The 14771-nt window shown below is 37.1% G+C and overlaps 1 protein-coding gene across 1 annotated transcript in view; it reads left to right on the top strand.

The window, feature by feature from the left end:
• ERP44 (endoplasmic reticulum protein 44) overlaps positions 1-14308 on the top strand; it is an 88397-nt gene extending 74089 nt beyond the window's left edge. Inside the window, exons 11-12 of the mRNA XM_065879107.1 lie at positions 12059-12161; positions 14075-14308. Coding sequence (XP_065735179.1) covers positions 12059-12161; positions 14075-14176 — 205 coding nt within the window. The 3' untranslated portion in view covers positions 14177-14308. The remainder of the gene's footprint in view (positions 1-12058; positions 12162-14074) is intronic.
• The last annotated feature ends 463 nt before the right edge of the window (positions 14309-14771 follow it).

Below are 14771 nucleotides of genomic sequence, written 5' to 3'. Positions count from 1 at the left end.
TCCCTACCTTTGGTAGTGGATAAATCTTGGGTTGATTATTTACTTCTTCCTTTCACTGGAACTTTACAGCCCTAATTATGAAGTCTCAAATTAGCGGAAGTCAATAGGATGTTGACTCAGGTTAGGTTTACCAATCAGCAACCAAACTATGCCCAACTTTGGCTTTTATTCCTAGGAATGTTGTTACACGTGAAGGGAAACCTGTGATGAATTCCATCTTGGCTGTCTTAAGTTTTTTCCTCCAGTTCTGAAGTCAGGTTTAAAACACTCTAGCACTTCAATCCCATCTTGGTGTCTGTTTCTTAGACTATCCAAACTAAGATATTCTTTATCACATGACCCAGTCCCCCTATCCTCCAACCACAGTTCACTGGACCAAGAGATGGGCACTTGACCAAGAAAAGCTAATTTGTCAGCTGGCAGCGTTCTGCTTGTGCCCTGGTGCCAAAAGACACTGAGTCAATAAGATTCCCCAAAGAAATATGGAAATGGGAAATGATCCTCTCCCATCCTGCAAGTGGTTAGTCCTGTGAGCAGGGACGGAGATAAGAGAAGTGACTGTATTTGAAGCTCTGAAACAAATTACTGCTTTAATTTCTCCCTTAGGTGCCTGATTTCCCCTCCTAGGCACTATTTCCTCTAATATTTTTTTAATTGTAAAGAGGCACATGCTGTGTGAGCTACAAACTGAGCCTATGTGAACAGATAAGTGTTAAAAATCAAAACATGCAGCAAAGTGAATCAGACACATTTAATGGCTTGTGTAATTGTCATTGTGCTGCATGGTAATTAAGGCTTAGATCAACAGTTTCCATAAATTAGTGTAATTACTATTACTTCTGCTTAGTAGCATGGCATTTCTGGGGTTAAGTGGGGGACGTATGGTTGTGGTAAGGAGAGACAAAGCAGATTTATGCTGCAGTTTCCTCCCAAGCTAGAGGCAGGCACTGTAGCATGGTGGGGGCAGGGCGAGGTGCTAACCAGTGTTGTATTCATCTCTTCTTGCAGAGAAAATGAGGGTTAGGGAGGTAAGGTAACCAGCAAGGCCGCACAACTAATTAGTGGCAGGGCTAGGAATCATGTCAGAGTATACTGAACCCCCAAATCCCAAGCTCATAACACTTGATACCAAAGCAGTTACATTTTCAGTATATATAAAAGCAGTGTAAGTGTGAATGTGAAAGATGTTTGAAGAGACAGTATTGCTAGTACCGGAAACTAAATCACAGATCTCTAAATCCTTAGTTTTTTTCTATAGATTGACCAGATTGGTTTCTTGCCAAATGTAAAGGAAAAACTTTTATATGGAGATGGGAATGGGGGGAAGTTTTGAAGCCCAAGAACACATGAGGGTAGGTCTAGGAAATGTTCTCCAGTCCCGAGAGAAGAGAATCAATGATGGGGTCTGGTATAAGACTGTGGAAGGGCTTTCTAGAGAATCTTATCTTCTAAAAAACTGTGGCCTGCAAATACCCTACCATCTGTTCCTTTGCTTAAGGGTTCTTATGTAAGCTGCCACTTGAGCCCCAGTGATGGGAAAAAGCAGCAGGACAGACTTCAGGTCACTCCTAGGAAAATTAACAGGCTACTCTAATGCTAATGAGTTCCCCAACTCTGGGCTCTAGGTCATTTCTTCCAAATCACTAAATCACTGAGAATTATGATCGTAATTCCTTGAAGTACTCAGCTGAGGGTGGTTGTGGTGAGCTGAGACGAGACTGAAACTACAGGGGTGGGGTATCTCCCTAATTCAGCAATTTGCTTGTCTGCCACGATGAACTCTAGCCTGTCTCACTGAACTTAGAGGGAACCAACCAGGAACTGAATGAAATGGTAAAGAACTTGGAGGGACAGGTAAGAGAAATGTTTAAAATCAGGTCACCATTAAGTTCCCCTTTAACCCTGAGAATCTGGTTTTGTTCTTCATTGTCTAGGGGGTTCTTTTTTTTTTTACCCAAATCAGGCTTTTCGTGATTGAAAAAAAAATGGTGCCGAGGAATCTTTTTTTTTATTATGTTCTTTTTTTAAATTTTAAAATTTTATTTTTTATACAGCAGGTTCTTATTAGTCATCAGTTTTATACACATCAGTGTACACATGTCAATCCCAATCGCCCAATTCATCACACCACCCCCCCCCCCCCCCCCGCCGCTTTCCCCCCTTGGTGTCCATACGTTTGTTCTCTACATCTGTGTCTCAACTTCTGCCCTGCAAATGAGTTCATGAGAAATCTTTTTAAAAGGCAAACCTTATTTAGTTTTTATTATCTCTTGCTATACTAACTGCTTTGTAATGGCATTAGTAGATGTTCATCCAGTGCTTTGCTTTTAGTTTCATCTGCTTATTACAAGATTAAGAGTTTGACTACTTTGAATGTATATATCTGGAATATATCCTAATATTTATCAACTACCCATCTGCCCTCCCTATTCCCCACCTCTCCTATTTATCTGTATACTTTTGATTCTCTGAATGTGTCTCTCCTGTCAACCACTGGGCAATATACACAGTGGTCCAGGTCCCTAAACACCATTTTTATTTTCATATACCGTACTTATCATACAACTAATATTGATACGTAGTATTTATAAGTACTTTTTTTTTTTTTTTTGCTGTACATGGGCCTCACACTGCTGTGGCCTCCCCCATTGCGGAGCACAGGCTCTGGACGTGCAGGCCCAGCGGCCATGGCTCACGGGCCCAGCCGCTCCGCGGCATGTGGGATCTTCCCGGACTGGGGCACGAACCCACGTCCCCTGCATCGGCAGGCGGACTCTCAACCACTGCGCCACCAGGGAAGCCCTATAAGTACTTTTTATTTTACAAATCATTCCAGTATATTTTACTTTATTTGGTCCTGCCAGCAAAAGAGACATCAAACACTGACAGAGCCAGGCACTGTACCAGCCTTACTTTATACTTTTGTATGTGTTTTCAGTTAATCTATAACAAGCTTAGAAGATAGGTATTATTTCCACTTTTACAATAAAGAAGTTAGGCTCTGAGAGATTTATAAACTTTACTGAAGTGGAGTCACTATAGAGGTGATATAGCATAGTGGTTAGGTGCACAAGACTCTAGATCCAGACTGCTTAGATTTAAATCCCAGTCTGTTACCTATTAGTTATATCATCCTGGGCAATTTCTTACCACCTCTATGCCTCTGTTTCCTCATCGGTAAAATAGGAATAATAGTAGCATCTACTTAATAGGGTTGTTGTGAGCATTAAATGAATGTATATATCTATGGCTCTTAGAACAGTGATACATGGTCAGTGCTATTAGAAGGCTAGCTATGATTATTATAGGCAATAATATATTTGGATTCAAATCCAAGTCTGTTAGACTATAAAAACAATAGTTAAATAAAGCAGTTGTTCTCGTTTTACATATCAGAAAGCTGAAGCTCAAAGACGTTAAGTAACTTAAATGGCAAGATACAGTGTTTTTACACTGTAATACATTGAATGAGTTCAAACTACATTATTGTATGAGTCAAAAAGTAGAAAACAATATTAGGAAATTGAATCCAGCAGTGTATGAAAGAATAATATATCCCAACCAAGTGGGCTTTATCCCAAGTGTGCAAGGCTCATTCAGCCTTCAAAAATCAGTGAGAGTAAAAAAAAAAAAAAAAAAAAAAATCAGTGAGAGTAATTCAGCATCTGCTGATTACATCAACATATGCAAGAAGCATTTGACAAAATTCAATAGCCATCATGACAAAGATGCTTAACAAACTAGGAATATATGGAAACTTCCTCAATCTGATAAAGGACATTTACAAAGAACCTACTGCTAATATCATATTTAATGGTGAAAGACTGAATGCTTTCCCCTTAAGATCAGGAACCAGGCAAAGATGTCTACTCTCTTTGTATGTGTGTGTTAAGTATATCATTTGTTCCTTATTTCTGATTATAAAAATTTTATCTTCTTTGTGGATAATTCTTAAAGTTGATAAAATGCCAAAGAATAAATTAAAAATCACCCATAAATCCACAAGAGATCTATATATGTGTTATAAAATTAGAGCTATGCTATTTTATGAATTTTCTTTTTATCCACATAAACATCTTTCCATGTCATTAATATTTTTCTGTTATTTCTAATGGTCAGATAGCTTGCCTTTGAATGGATTGTTTCATGATTTGTCTAAATAACCCCTGTTGTTTGAAATCCAGGTTTTTCCCATGAAAAAATAAATAACACTGCTAGTAATGGGACTTCACCTGATTCATCCTCATGAACATTCTTATAGTTTTGGGTGCTGTGGAACACTTTGAGTTCTGTGACACCATCATGATTTTCCCTTGTTTTCCCGTTTTTTTTGGTGCGTTCATTGTCTTTTACTGATTGTGCTTGTCTTTCACCCTTTGTAATAATGATCATAGTGCTGTGCTGTCTAATATGATAGTTACTAGCCCTATATGAATACTTAAGTTTACATTAATTAAAATGATATAAATTAAAAGTCAGTTTCTCAGGCACTCTAAACCCAATTTGAGGTGCTCAGTGGCGACATGCGGGTAGTGGTTCCTGTATTTGACAGCATAGATATACAATATTTTTCCGTCTTCACACAAGTGCTCCATCCTTCTCTCAGGATAGCAGCTTCTTCTGCTGCTGTGCTGTAACTTCTGCATGGATGTGGTTTTTTTTAAATTTATTTATTTAGTTTTGGCTGCATTGGGTCTTCGTTGCTGTGCATGGCCTTTCTTTTTAGTTGCAGTGAGCGGGAGCTACTTTTCATTGCTGTGCCCGGGCCTCATTGCAGTGGCCTCTCTCGTCTTGGAGCACCGGCGCTAGGCGCGCAGGCTCTAGAGCGCAGGCTCAGTAGTTGTGGTGCATGGGCCTAGTTGCTCTGCAGCATGTGGGATCTTCCTGGACCAGGCCTCGAACCCGTGTCCCCTGCATTGGCAGGCGGATTCCTAACCACTGTGCCACCAGGGAGGCCCCATGGATGTGGTTCTGATTTATCATGACAGGACTTAGCATGAACTCTATATGATTTTATAACTCTTTGACTTTGTAACTCTATATGACTTTGTAACTCTAATCAAATCATCTGTGTTCCTTGTATCTCTTAGTTCACATCCTCCAGGATCTGATTGGCTCAACACACATAGATTGGTTCCCTCTCCACTCCAAATTATATGTCCCCCCACTTTTTTTTCCAGCTTTACTGAGGTATAACTGACAAAATTGCATATATTTAAGATATATTTTGATATATGTATACATTGTGAAATAATTACCACAGTCAAGTTCATTAACCTATCACCTCCCGTGGTTACTTTTTTTTTTTTTTTTTTTTGGTGAGAACAATTAAGGTCTATTCTCTTAGCACATTTCAAATATACAATGCAATATTAGTACTATAGTCACCATGCTGTACATTAGATCTCCAGAACTTACTCATCTTGCATAACTGAAACTTTGTATCCTTTGACCAGCACTTTTCCATGTCTCCCACCCACTCAGTCCTTGGTGCCCACCAGTCTGTCCTCTGCTCCTGTGAGTTGTTTTTTCATATTTCACTTAGCATCATGTCATTCAGGTTCATCCATGTTGTCGAAAATGACAGGATTTCCTTCTTTGTTAAAGCTGAATAACATTGCATTGTGTGTGTGTGTGTGTGTATAAACCTTACCCATATTTTCCTTATCCATTCATTGATTGATGGCCACTAGGTTATTTCTCTATCTTGGATGTTGTGAATAATGCTGAAATGAACATGAGAGTGCAGATATCTCAAGATACTGATTTCATTTCCTTTGCGTATACACACAGAAGTGGGATTGTTGGGTCATATGGTAGTTATATTTTTATTTTTTGAGGAACCTCCATACTGTTTGCCATAATGGCCTTACCAGTTTACATTACCATGAACAGCATACAACGTCTCTCTCTTCTCCATATTCTTGCCAACACTTATTATCTTTTGTCTTTTTGATAATAACCATTCTAACAGGTGTGAGTTTTGTAAAATCATTGTGCATTTTGCAAATCATTGTGGTTTTTGATTTGCATTTCCCTGATGCCTAGTGATGTTGAATACCTTTTCATGTACCCATTAGCCCTTCATATATTGTCTTTTGAGAAATGTCTCTTCATGTCCCCTGCCCATTTTTAAATTAGGCTTTTGTTTTCTTGCTATTGAGTTGTGTTAGTTCCTTATGTTTTTGGATATTAAACCCTTACCATGTATATGATTTGCATATATTTTCTCTCATTCTGTAGGTTGTCTGTTCACTCTGTTGTTTCCTTTGCTGTGCAGAAGCTTTTTTGTTTGATACAATTGTTTGATACAATTGCATTGTCTTTGCTTTTTTTTTTGGCGGTACACGGGCCTCTCACTGTTGTGGCCTCTCCCGTTGCGGAGCACAGGCTCTGGACGTGCAGGCTCAGCGGCCATGGCTCACGGGCCCAGCTGTTCCACGGCATGTGGGATCTTCCCGGACTGGGGCACGAACCTGTATCCTCTGCATCGGCAGGCAGACTCTCAACCACTGCACCACCTGCTTTTATTGCCTGTGCTTTTTGGGGTCATATCCAAAAAGTCATTGCCCAGACCAATGTCAAGAAACTTTATGCCTATGTTTTCTTCTAGGAGTTTTACAGTTTCAGGTCTCACATTTAAGTCCTTAATCCATTTTGAATTGATTTTGTATATGGTGTGAGAGAGATACACAAAATAAAATTGGGTAGGGGTCCAGTTTTATTCCTCTTCATGTGATTCCCAGCACCATTTATTTAAAAAACTACTCTTTCTTGGGCTTCCCTGGTGGCACGGTGGTTAAGAATCCACCTGCCAGGCTTCCCTGGTGGCGTAGTGGTTGAGAGTCCGCCTGCCGATGCAGGGGATACGGGTTCATGCCCCGGTCCGGGAGGATCCCACGTGCCGCGGAGCGGCTGGGCCCATGGGCCATGGCCGCTGGGCCTGTGCGTACGGAGCCTGTGCTCCGCAACGGGAGAGGCCACAGCAGTGAGAGGCCCGCGTACCGCAAAAAAAAAAAAAAAAAAAAAAAAAAGAATCCACCTGCCAATGCAGGGGACACGGGTTCAAGCCCTGGTCCAGGAAGATCCCACATGCCTTGGAGCAACTAAGCCCTTATACCACAACTACAGAGTCTGTGCTCTAGAGCCCGTGAGCCACAACTACTGAAGCCTGCACGCCTAGAGCCTGTGCTCCGCAACAAGAGAAGCCACCGCAATGAGAAGCCTGCGCACTGCAATGAAGAGTAGCCCCCACTCGCCACAACCAGAGAAAAGCCTGCATGCAGCAATGAAGACCCAACACAGCCAAAAATAAATAAATTAATTAAAATTAAAACTACCCTTTCCTCATTGTGTATTCTTGGTACCTTTGTGGAAGATCAGTTGACTATGAATGTCTGGATTTACTTCTGGGCTCTCTATTCTGTTCCAATGATCTATGTGTCTGTTTTTATAACAGTACCATATTGTTTTTTGATTACTATAGCTTTGTAGTATATGCTGAAATCGGTAGTGTGATGTTTCCATCTTTGTTGTTCTTGCTCAAGATTGATTTGGCTGTTCAGGGTCTTTTGTAGTTACATATGAATTTCAGGATTGTTTTTTCTATTTCTGTGAAAAATACCATTGGGATTTGATAGGGATTGTGTTGAATCTCTAGATTGCTTTAGGTAGTATGGACATTTTAACAATATTAATTCTTCCAGTTCATGAACACAGGGTATCTTTCCATTTATTTGTCATTTTTCATCAGTGTTTTATAGTTTTGAGTGTACAGATATTTTACCTCCTTGGCTAAATTTCTTCCTAAGTACTTTCTTGTTTTTGATAAATATGCCCACTCCCACTAGTTCTATTTAATGTCATACTGGAAGTCCTAGCAAGTACAATAAGACAAGAAAATAAATAAAAGGTGTTCAGACTGGAAAGAAACTATCTTTCTTTGTAGATGACATGATTATGTATGTAAAAACTCCCAATGAATTCACAAAACAGCTTCTAGAACTGATAAGTGCTTTTAGCAGAATACAAGGTCAACTTTTTAAAAATCACTTTTATTTCTATACACTAACAGAGAACAGTTGGAAACCATTAAACTTTTGAAGTATCATTTATAATACTCCAAAGGAAAAAACTTTTACAGGACTATTTAGGTGTAAGTCTAACACAATATGTACAGGATCTATATGCTGAAAACTACAAAATGCTGATGAAAGAAATCAAAGATGACCAAAAGAAATGAAGAAACATACTGTGTGCATGGATTGGAAGACTCAGTACTGTTATCAATTTTCCCCAAACTGACCTATAGATTTAATGCAGTCTAAATCAAAATCTCAGCTGGATTTATTGTAGATACAGAAAAGCTGATTCTAAAATTTGTATGGCAAGGTAAAACTGGAATAACAAAAGCACTATTGAAAAAGAAACAAAGTTGGAAGACTCATACTACCCAATTTTAAGATACACTGTAAGCTAAAATAATCACGGTAGTGTAATATCAGTGAAAAAGTAGGTACATAGAGCTGTGGGACAGAAAAGAGAATCTAGAAATAGACACACAAATATAGTAATTGATTTGTTTTTAAAGGTGCAAAGACAATTCAGTGGATAAGGATAATCTTTTCAATAAATGGTGCTGGACCACCAGAACACGTTCATACCAAAAAAGAAATTAAGTCAGAATTGATCACAGACCAAAATTGAAAGGTAAAACTCTTACAAGTAAATGTAGGAGAAACTCTTCATGACCTGGTGTTAGACAACGAGTTCTTAGATAGAACACCATCCATAAAAGAAAACAATTGATAAACTGGCCTTCATGGTGTTAAGAACTTTTGCTCCACAAAAGATACTGTTAGAATATAAAGAAGATATATGAATGACAAATAAGCACATGAAAAATTGCTCAACATCATTATTCATTATAGAAATGCAAATTAAAACCAGAATGAGATCCCATTATACATCTTTCAGAATGGCTAAATTAAAATACTGATAATACTAGGTGTTCATGAGGATATGGAGCAAATGGAACTCTCATACATTGCTGGTGGGACTGCAAAATGATACAGCCACTCTGGAAGACAATTCGTCAGTTTCTTAAAAAGTCAAACATACACCACCCATGTAATCCAGTATTTTTCCTATAGAAATAAACTTACGTTCACACAAAAACCTGTGCACAAATGTTTGTGGTAGCATTGTTCACAATCACCAAAATCTAGAAAGAACCCAAAGTCCTTCAGTGGGTGAATGGATAAACTAGTTGTGGTATATCCACTCAGTGGAATTCTATTCAATAAATAAAAGAACAAACATTTTTATGCATGCAGCAAAATGGATAAATCTCAAATGTAGTATGTTAAGTGAAAGAAGCCAGTCTCGTGATTATATGCTGTATGATTCCATGTCCATGACATTCTGGAAAAGGCGAATTATGGGAACAGAGAACAGATCAGCAGGAGTTAAGGGGAAGAGGAAGATATGAGTTAAAAAAAAAAAAGGGTGTTGGTTCTGTATCCTATTTGTGGAGGTGGTAACAAGATGCTATAAGCCTATGTTAAAATATACAACTTAAGCCCCCCAAATGAATTCTACTCTATGTAAATTTTTTAAAATAATAAAAATACTTCTCACCTTGTATGCATTTGTCAAAGCTCGTTTAAATGAAACACTTAACATGTTTTGTGCATTTCACTGTATAAATTTTGCATCACCTAAAAATAAATACTGTAAAAAAAGTAAGTGGAGGATGGGAGAGAAACACTTAGGTGTTCTGATTAGAAAAAGTATACCTTAAAGTGTGAAAGTATAATTGAATTTATTACAGCAAGGGTCCATTTATTCTCCTTTTTTAGCAGATAACCATGTTGTCTGTTTTCTTGACAATATATTGTTTATTCACTGATTGTTACCTAGTAATGATGGATAATTTCTAGCCACAAGCTAGATAAGAGTTCTTTTGTAATCTTTTCTACCACATCAATTCAGATTCATCCTATCTCTCGTCTTTGCTTTTTGCTCACAATTCTCTCATATGTTGACAAGGGGAAAAAACTCAAGCTGGGGACAAATCTGTTTTGAGTGTACTCTATGAATTTGTTACACTTAAGATCTAATTATAAATTATTGCTCGATTAGCAGAAGCAATTCACACTGTATTGGTTGTGATCATCTTTGAACGTTGTAAAATAACAGATTAGCAGGGGCTTTATCTTAAACATTATAGATTCTTTGCAGTTCTTTGAATTGAATGGATATATTTTAGCACTTTCCTGTGGGTGACAGTAGATGATGTCAGATTAAATTTAAATTGATATCCTCTCAATGTTTATCTCTAGTGCATATGCAATTTCTTCTGTACCAGAGAACCTTTCAGAGGCATTCTGTCAATACAGCTACCTGACAGTCATTTGTATTTGTAAACTGTGCATTTGGCACCTGCTGGCCTCTGTTGCACTGGAGCTAGTGGGGAGCCAAAATGGGTGTACAATGAAGTTATTGGCTGTTACATCTCAGTGGGAGTTATTGAAGAGAAGAAACAGCACTTGCAGGACCTCAGGAAAGGATAAAAAGAAAAAGAAACTGGTAATATTAACACAAGCCAGGTATGCTACCAAAAAAGTAGTGATTTAAAAAGTCAGTTCTATTGAAGGAATTAAAGTGTTTGTGGACGTGCATTTTAATTCTTGTAATGGATATGAAAAACAAAGTGTTTCTATTTAAAAATATAATGAATTTTAATTGATCTCGGTAGAGGACAATTCATATGAGCAGAAATATAAATTAAAACAATGGAAAAAATGCTTAGTTTCTGAAGAGATGGAAATTAAAACGCTGGTGTCTTTTACTTATCAAATTAGTGAAACAAATTTTAATAATAAACAAAGACATGTGCTGACTTCAGAGAACAAACAGGTAGACAAGTAGCAGTAGATATCGATGTTTTGTGCCTATAATTTGCCCACACTTTGTTTAAAGTTCTTATTCTTTAACTTATTACTCCTACTTTATCAGATACAACTCGAGGAAACAATTATGAAGAAAAAACAGCTGATATATAAATCTGCTTAGCTTTATATTGGTCTGTTTTGCTACAGTGCATGTTTCTGTACTGCAGATTTGCTCATTACAATGATTGGGAATTATGGGAATGATGTCAAGTGTATAGTGAGTTGTGTTGGTTCATGTTATATTCCTCAGAATAGTATGAAGCCACCAAAGAAACCTTTTTCACCATAAAAGACAATGCCTTAGTGGTATATGAAGACATTAAAAAAAATAAGGCCACTTTCATGGCCTTGAGAAGTGCTTTGCTTTTCAGTGTTAAGCTGTGAACACTGTGAAACCGTCTGTGTGGTTGAAGAAGTTGTGAAGAAATTTCCTCCTCTGTTTGAGAAAAACATGAAAAAGCTACACCCTGGTTTAGATTATTTTGATAAAATTGGTTGTGCTGGCAGTGAATGCCCTCAAGGACCTACATACATCTCAGAAGAGGACTGCTAAGCTCCAGGTTAAGGTTACATAGGGTCACCTGGCTGACACAGGGCTCAAATGCTGGAGGAGGCTGAAGGGTGCCAATATTTTTGCTCTAGGCTCTTAGTAGTACTCTGGTTACAAAGCTACATAGTTTTAAGTGGTTAGTCCCTAACACTATTTTTCCCTTGAGCCCCTATTATTTTTAGTGTAATTCTGCAGAACATAAAGTTTTGCAGTTATATATATTAAGGAAAATATATTAATGCCCAACAGTAAGGGAGTAAGTCTTAGGACAGCATCTTGATAGACTCTGATGCATCTGTTACAATAAGCATAGAAAAATGTCTATAAAACAAATGCAAGCATTAGAAGACAAAATTGAGTATCTACATACCATGATTACAACTGTGTCAAAATGTTTGACATGTACCTGGCCTGTTTGTTAATAGTTATGGTAGGATGGTGGAATTGTAGGTAAGTTTTTTTAAAAATTGTTTTTAATGTTGTGAAGTTGGTAAAAGAGATATAAGTCCATTTAAATAATTTAAGCTAAATTTTTATTTTACTTTGGTTTTAGAATTCCTGGAAAACTCAAGCAGTTCGTATTTGACTTACATTCTGGAAAACTACACAGAGAATTCCATCATGGTCCTGACCCAACTGATACAGCCCCAGGACAGGTAGGACTCTTGTTTGTTTTTCAGTGGGAACTCTTTTTCTTTTTCAATTAGTGTTGAGGAGACTCTAAAGCTCTTGCATAGGCTTGAGTTTCTGCCCCGAATGTCTTTGTAAAGTAATTCTGAACAAACTCTAGATAATATACAAATTATGTTCCTTTAAAAAATTTTAAACCTTCAGAGAAGTTGCAAGAATATTACAATATAGTTTCTTGATCATATAAATGAAGGTTGTCTGAGTAAGTCCTTTGTGGAAAATGGCTATGAGAGGGTTAAATACAGTTGGCTTCATACAGAAGTAGGAGGTAGGGATTAGAAGCAGGTAATTAGTGAAGAATCAGTGGATTCCATTAATTGTTCAAGCCTTCCTCTGTGGCTGAGAGATTGACCATACTATAAAGAAAATAATGATTTGATATCCTAAGAGCCCTCATCACTACAGTGTTCATAATGCTCAAAACTTACAGTTTAATGCAGCTTTTCCATTTGAGATTTAGAATGCTGGACAACTATTTATCAGCACAACTTTATATTTGCTTGATATATAGATATATATTTTTTAACCTGAGAATTTCTGTTACAAGTAACTTTCTAAACTTCTGTATAAGTTTTGCTTAAATATTCCTAAATTTGCATTTTGATGCATTATTGATTTATATCACGTCTATTACCATTATACTGAGGGAAGATGATATATACCAAAACTCTTATTGCCTATGCCCAGAACTTCAATCCACTATTTTGTCCAAAGAACCACCACATGTAAAAGAAAAATAAAAACTAAGTGGATTTTTCTTTAAGAGTCAAATTAAGTTCAACGTTAAGAGTTCCTTTTAGGAATCTGATGACATGCTTTTTCCTTGAAATCTGAGGTCACATTTTCTTTGATAATTGAGCAACTACAGATGCAGGAAAACTTTGTTGGCAGTATCCCAAAGTAGGCCTGCTTAGTATTTTATCAGATTAAGAAAAGATGTAGCTTGCTATTATTATATTATCCTGATTTGTTTCAGCGTCTCCATTAGACACTGAACTCATTGTATTCATCTTTGCATACTAATACATAGTTGGCACCAAATACATGTTCGTTTCATAGTAATATAGCTTCAGCTTAAACAAAACATGTCAGCAAAAAATTAATATATTGGGGAAGGGGAACATGACTAATAAGGGAAGTTTGTGGACACACTGCTTCCGATTATAATGGGAATGTGCTTTTTATACACACACACACACACACACATATATATATATCATGTACTATTATATGTACTATGTGCCTATGTAAACTACAGGAAATACTAAAACAATAATAATCATGTTTGTTCTTGAGGAGCTCATGGTGTAGAGATAGGCTACACTGTCTTTTCTCTGAAATTATTGGAAGTCACTCATATTTCCACTGTATATTTTTATGTACTGTTGGTGTACAAGTAAAATACTACAGAAATTAATTTCTTGCAGTATTGAAGTGTTTTTCTTCCTTACGTCAGCTGAGTTTTGATAATTGCTGGCATCCAGGTCTCTATCTTCAGAGTAGGTGCCTTTAATAATCTTAGCAGTCATTTGTAAGAGGGAAGGGTTCTGGCTAACTTAGGGTTATGCTGCCTCTACAGAATATTCTAGGAAAGCAACCAGGCGTCAGGTATTTTGTTTCTCCACCACACCTCAGAACTGTCATCAGGTTCATGGTTAATGGCTCTGTGGCAGCCCTGCCTTGGAGAATCTGAGTTAAGGGCATCTGAAATGGGGAAAGCAAGATTTCAAACTTAACTCTTGTCTTTGGTATATAGTAGCTATATTTTATTGATTATTAAGCAAATAATTAAAGGGCAATTACTATTCATCTAATACTCTTAAAATATTGTAACTATAAAATATACTGATGTAAAAATGTTTTATTCTTTCCCTTGTAGGAAGTCCAAGATGTAGCAAGCAGTCCACCTGAGAGCTCCTTCCAGAAACTAGCACCCAGTGAATATAGGTATACTTTATTGAGGGATCGAGATGAGCTTTAAAAACTTGGAAAAACAATTTGCAAGCCTTTCAAACAGCAGCATCAACTTACATGGTGGAAATAGTAAACCTATATTTTCATAATTCTATGTGTATTTTTATTTTGAATAAACTGAAAGAAGTTTTGGGCTTTTAATTTTTTTTTTCTCCCTGACTCAAAATGTATTGTCATTTAATACAGCCTCTTTTAAAAAATCTGCTAGGGTTAAAAAATAAATAAAAATCAGAGGCCTATCTTTACTTTAAATCTGAGGTCTATCTTTGCTTTACATCTGTCTTGTAAAATTTTTATAAATCAAGTGAAAGGTGACATTGCCAGAAATATACCATTAACTTGCACTACTAGGTTGGGGAGGACTTAGATATGTTTCTTGTGTAGTATGTGCTTTTCTTTCTTTTCTTTATATATGATCACCTCTGTTGGTTATTTTAGTTATCACATTTCTCAAAGCTAAGAGGGTACGTATTCTGGATACTTGGGGGGGGAATAAATTAAAATTTTCACACTGTGTACTGTGTTTTACTGATTGGTTGGATGTTGCTTATGAAAATTCCATAGTGGGTTTTTTTGGATTCTTAATGTGTAACTTAAACATA

This window comes from Phocoena phocoena, chromosome 6 (assembly GCF_963924675.1).
Source record: "Phocoena phocoena chromosome 6, mPhoPho1.1, whole genome shotgun sequence".
In the NCBI taxonomy this organism is placed as follows: domain Eukaryota; kingdom Metazoa; phylum Chordata; class Mammalia; order Artiodactyla; family Phocoenidae; genus Phocoena; species Phocoena phocoena.
The sequence above is the reverse complement of the archived record's forward strand: the minus strand, read 5'-3'. Positions and strand labels throughout refer to the sequence as shown.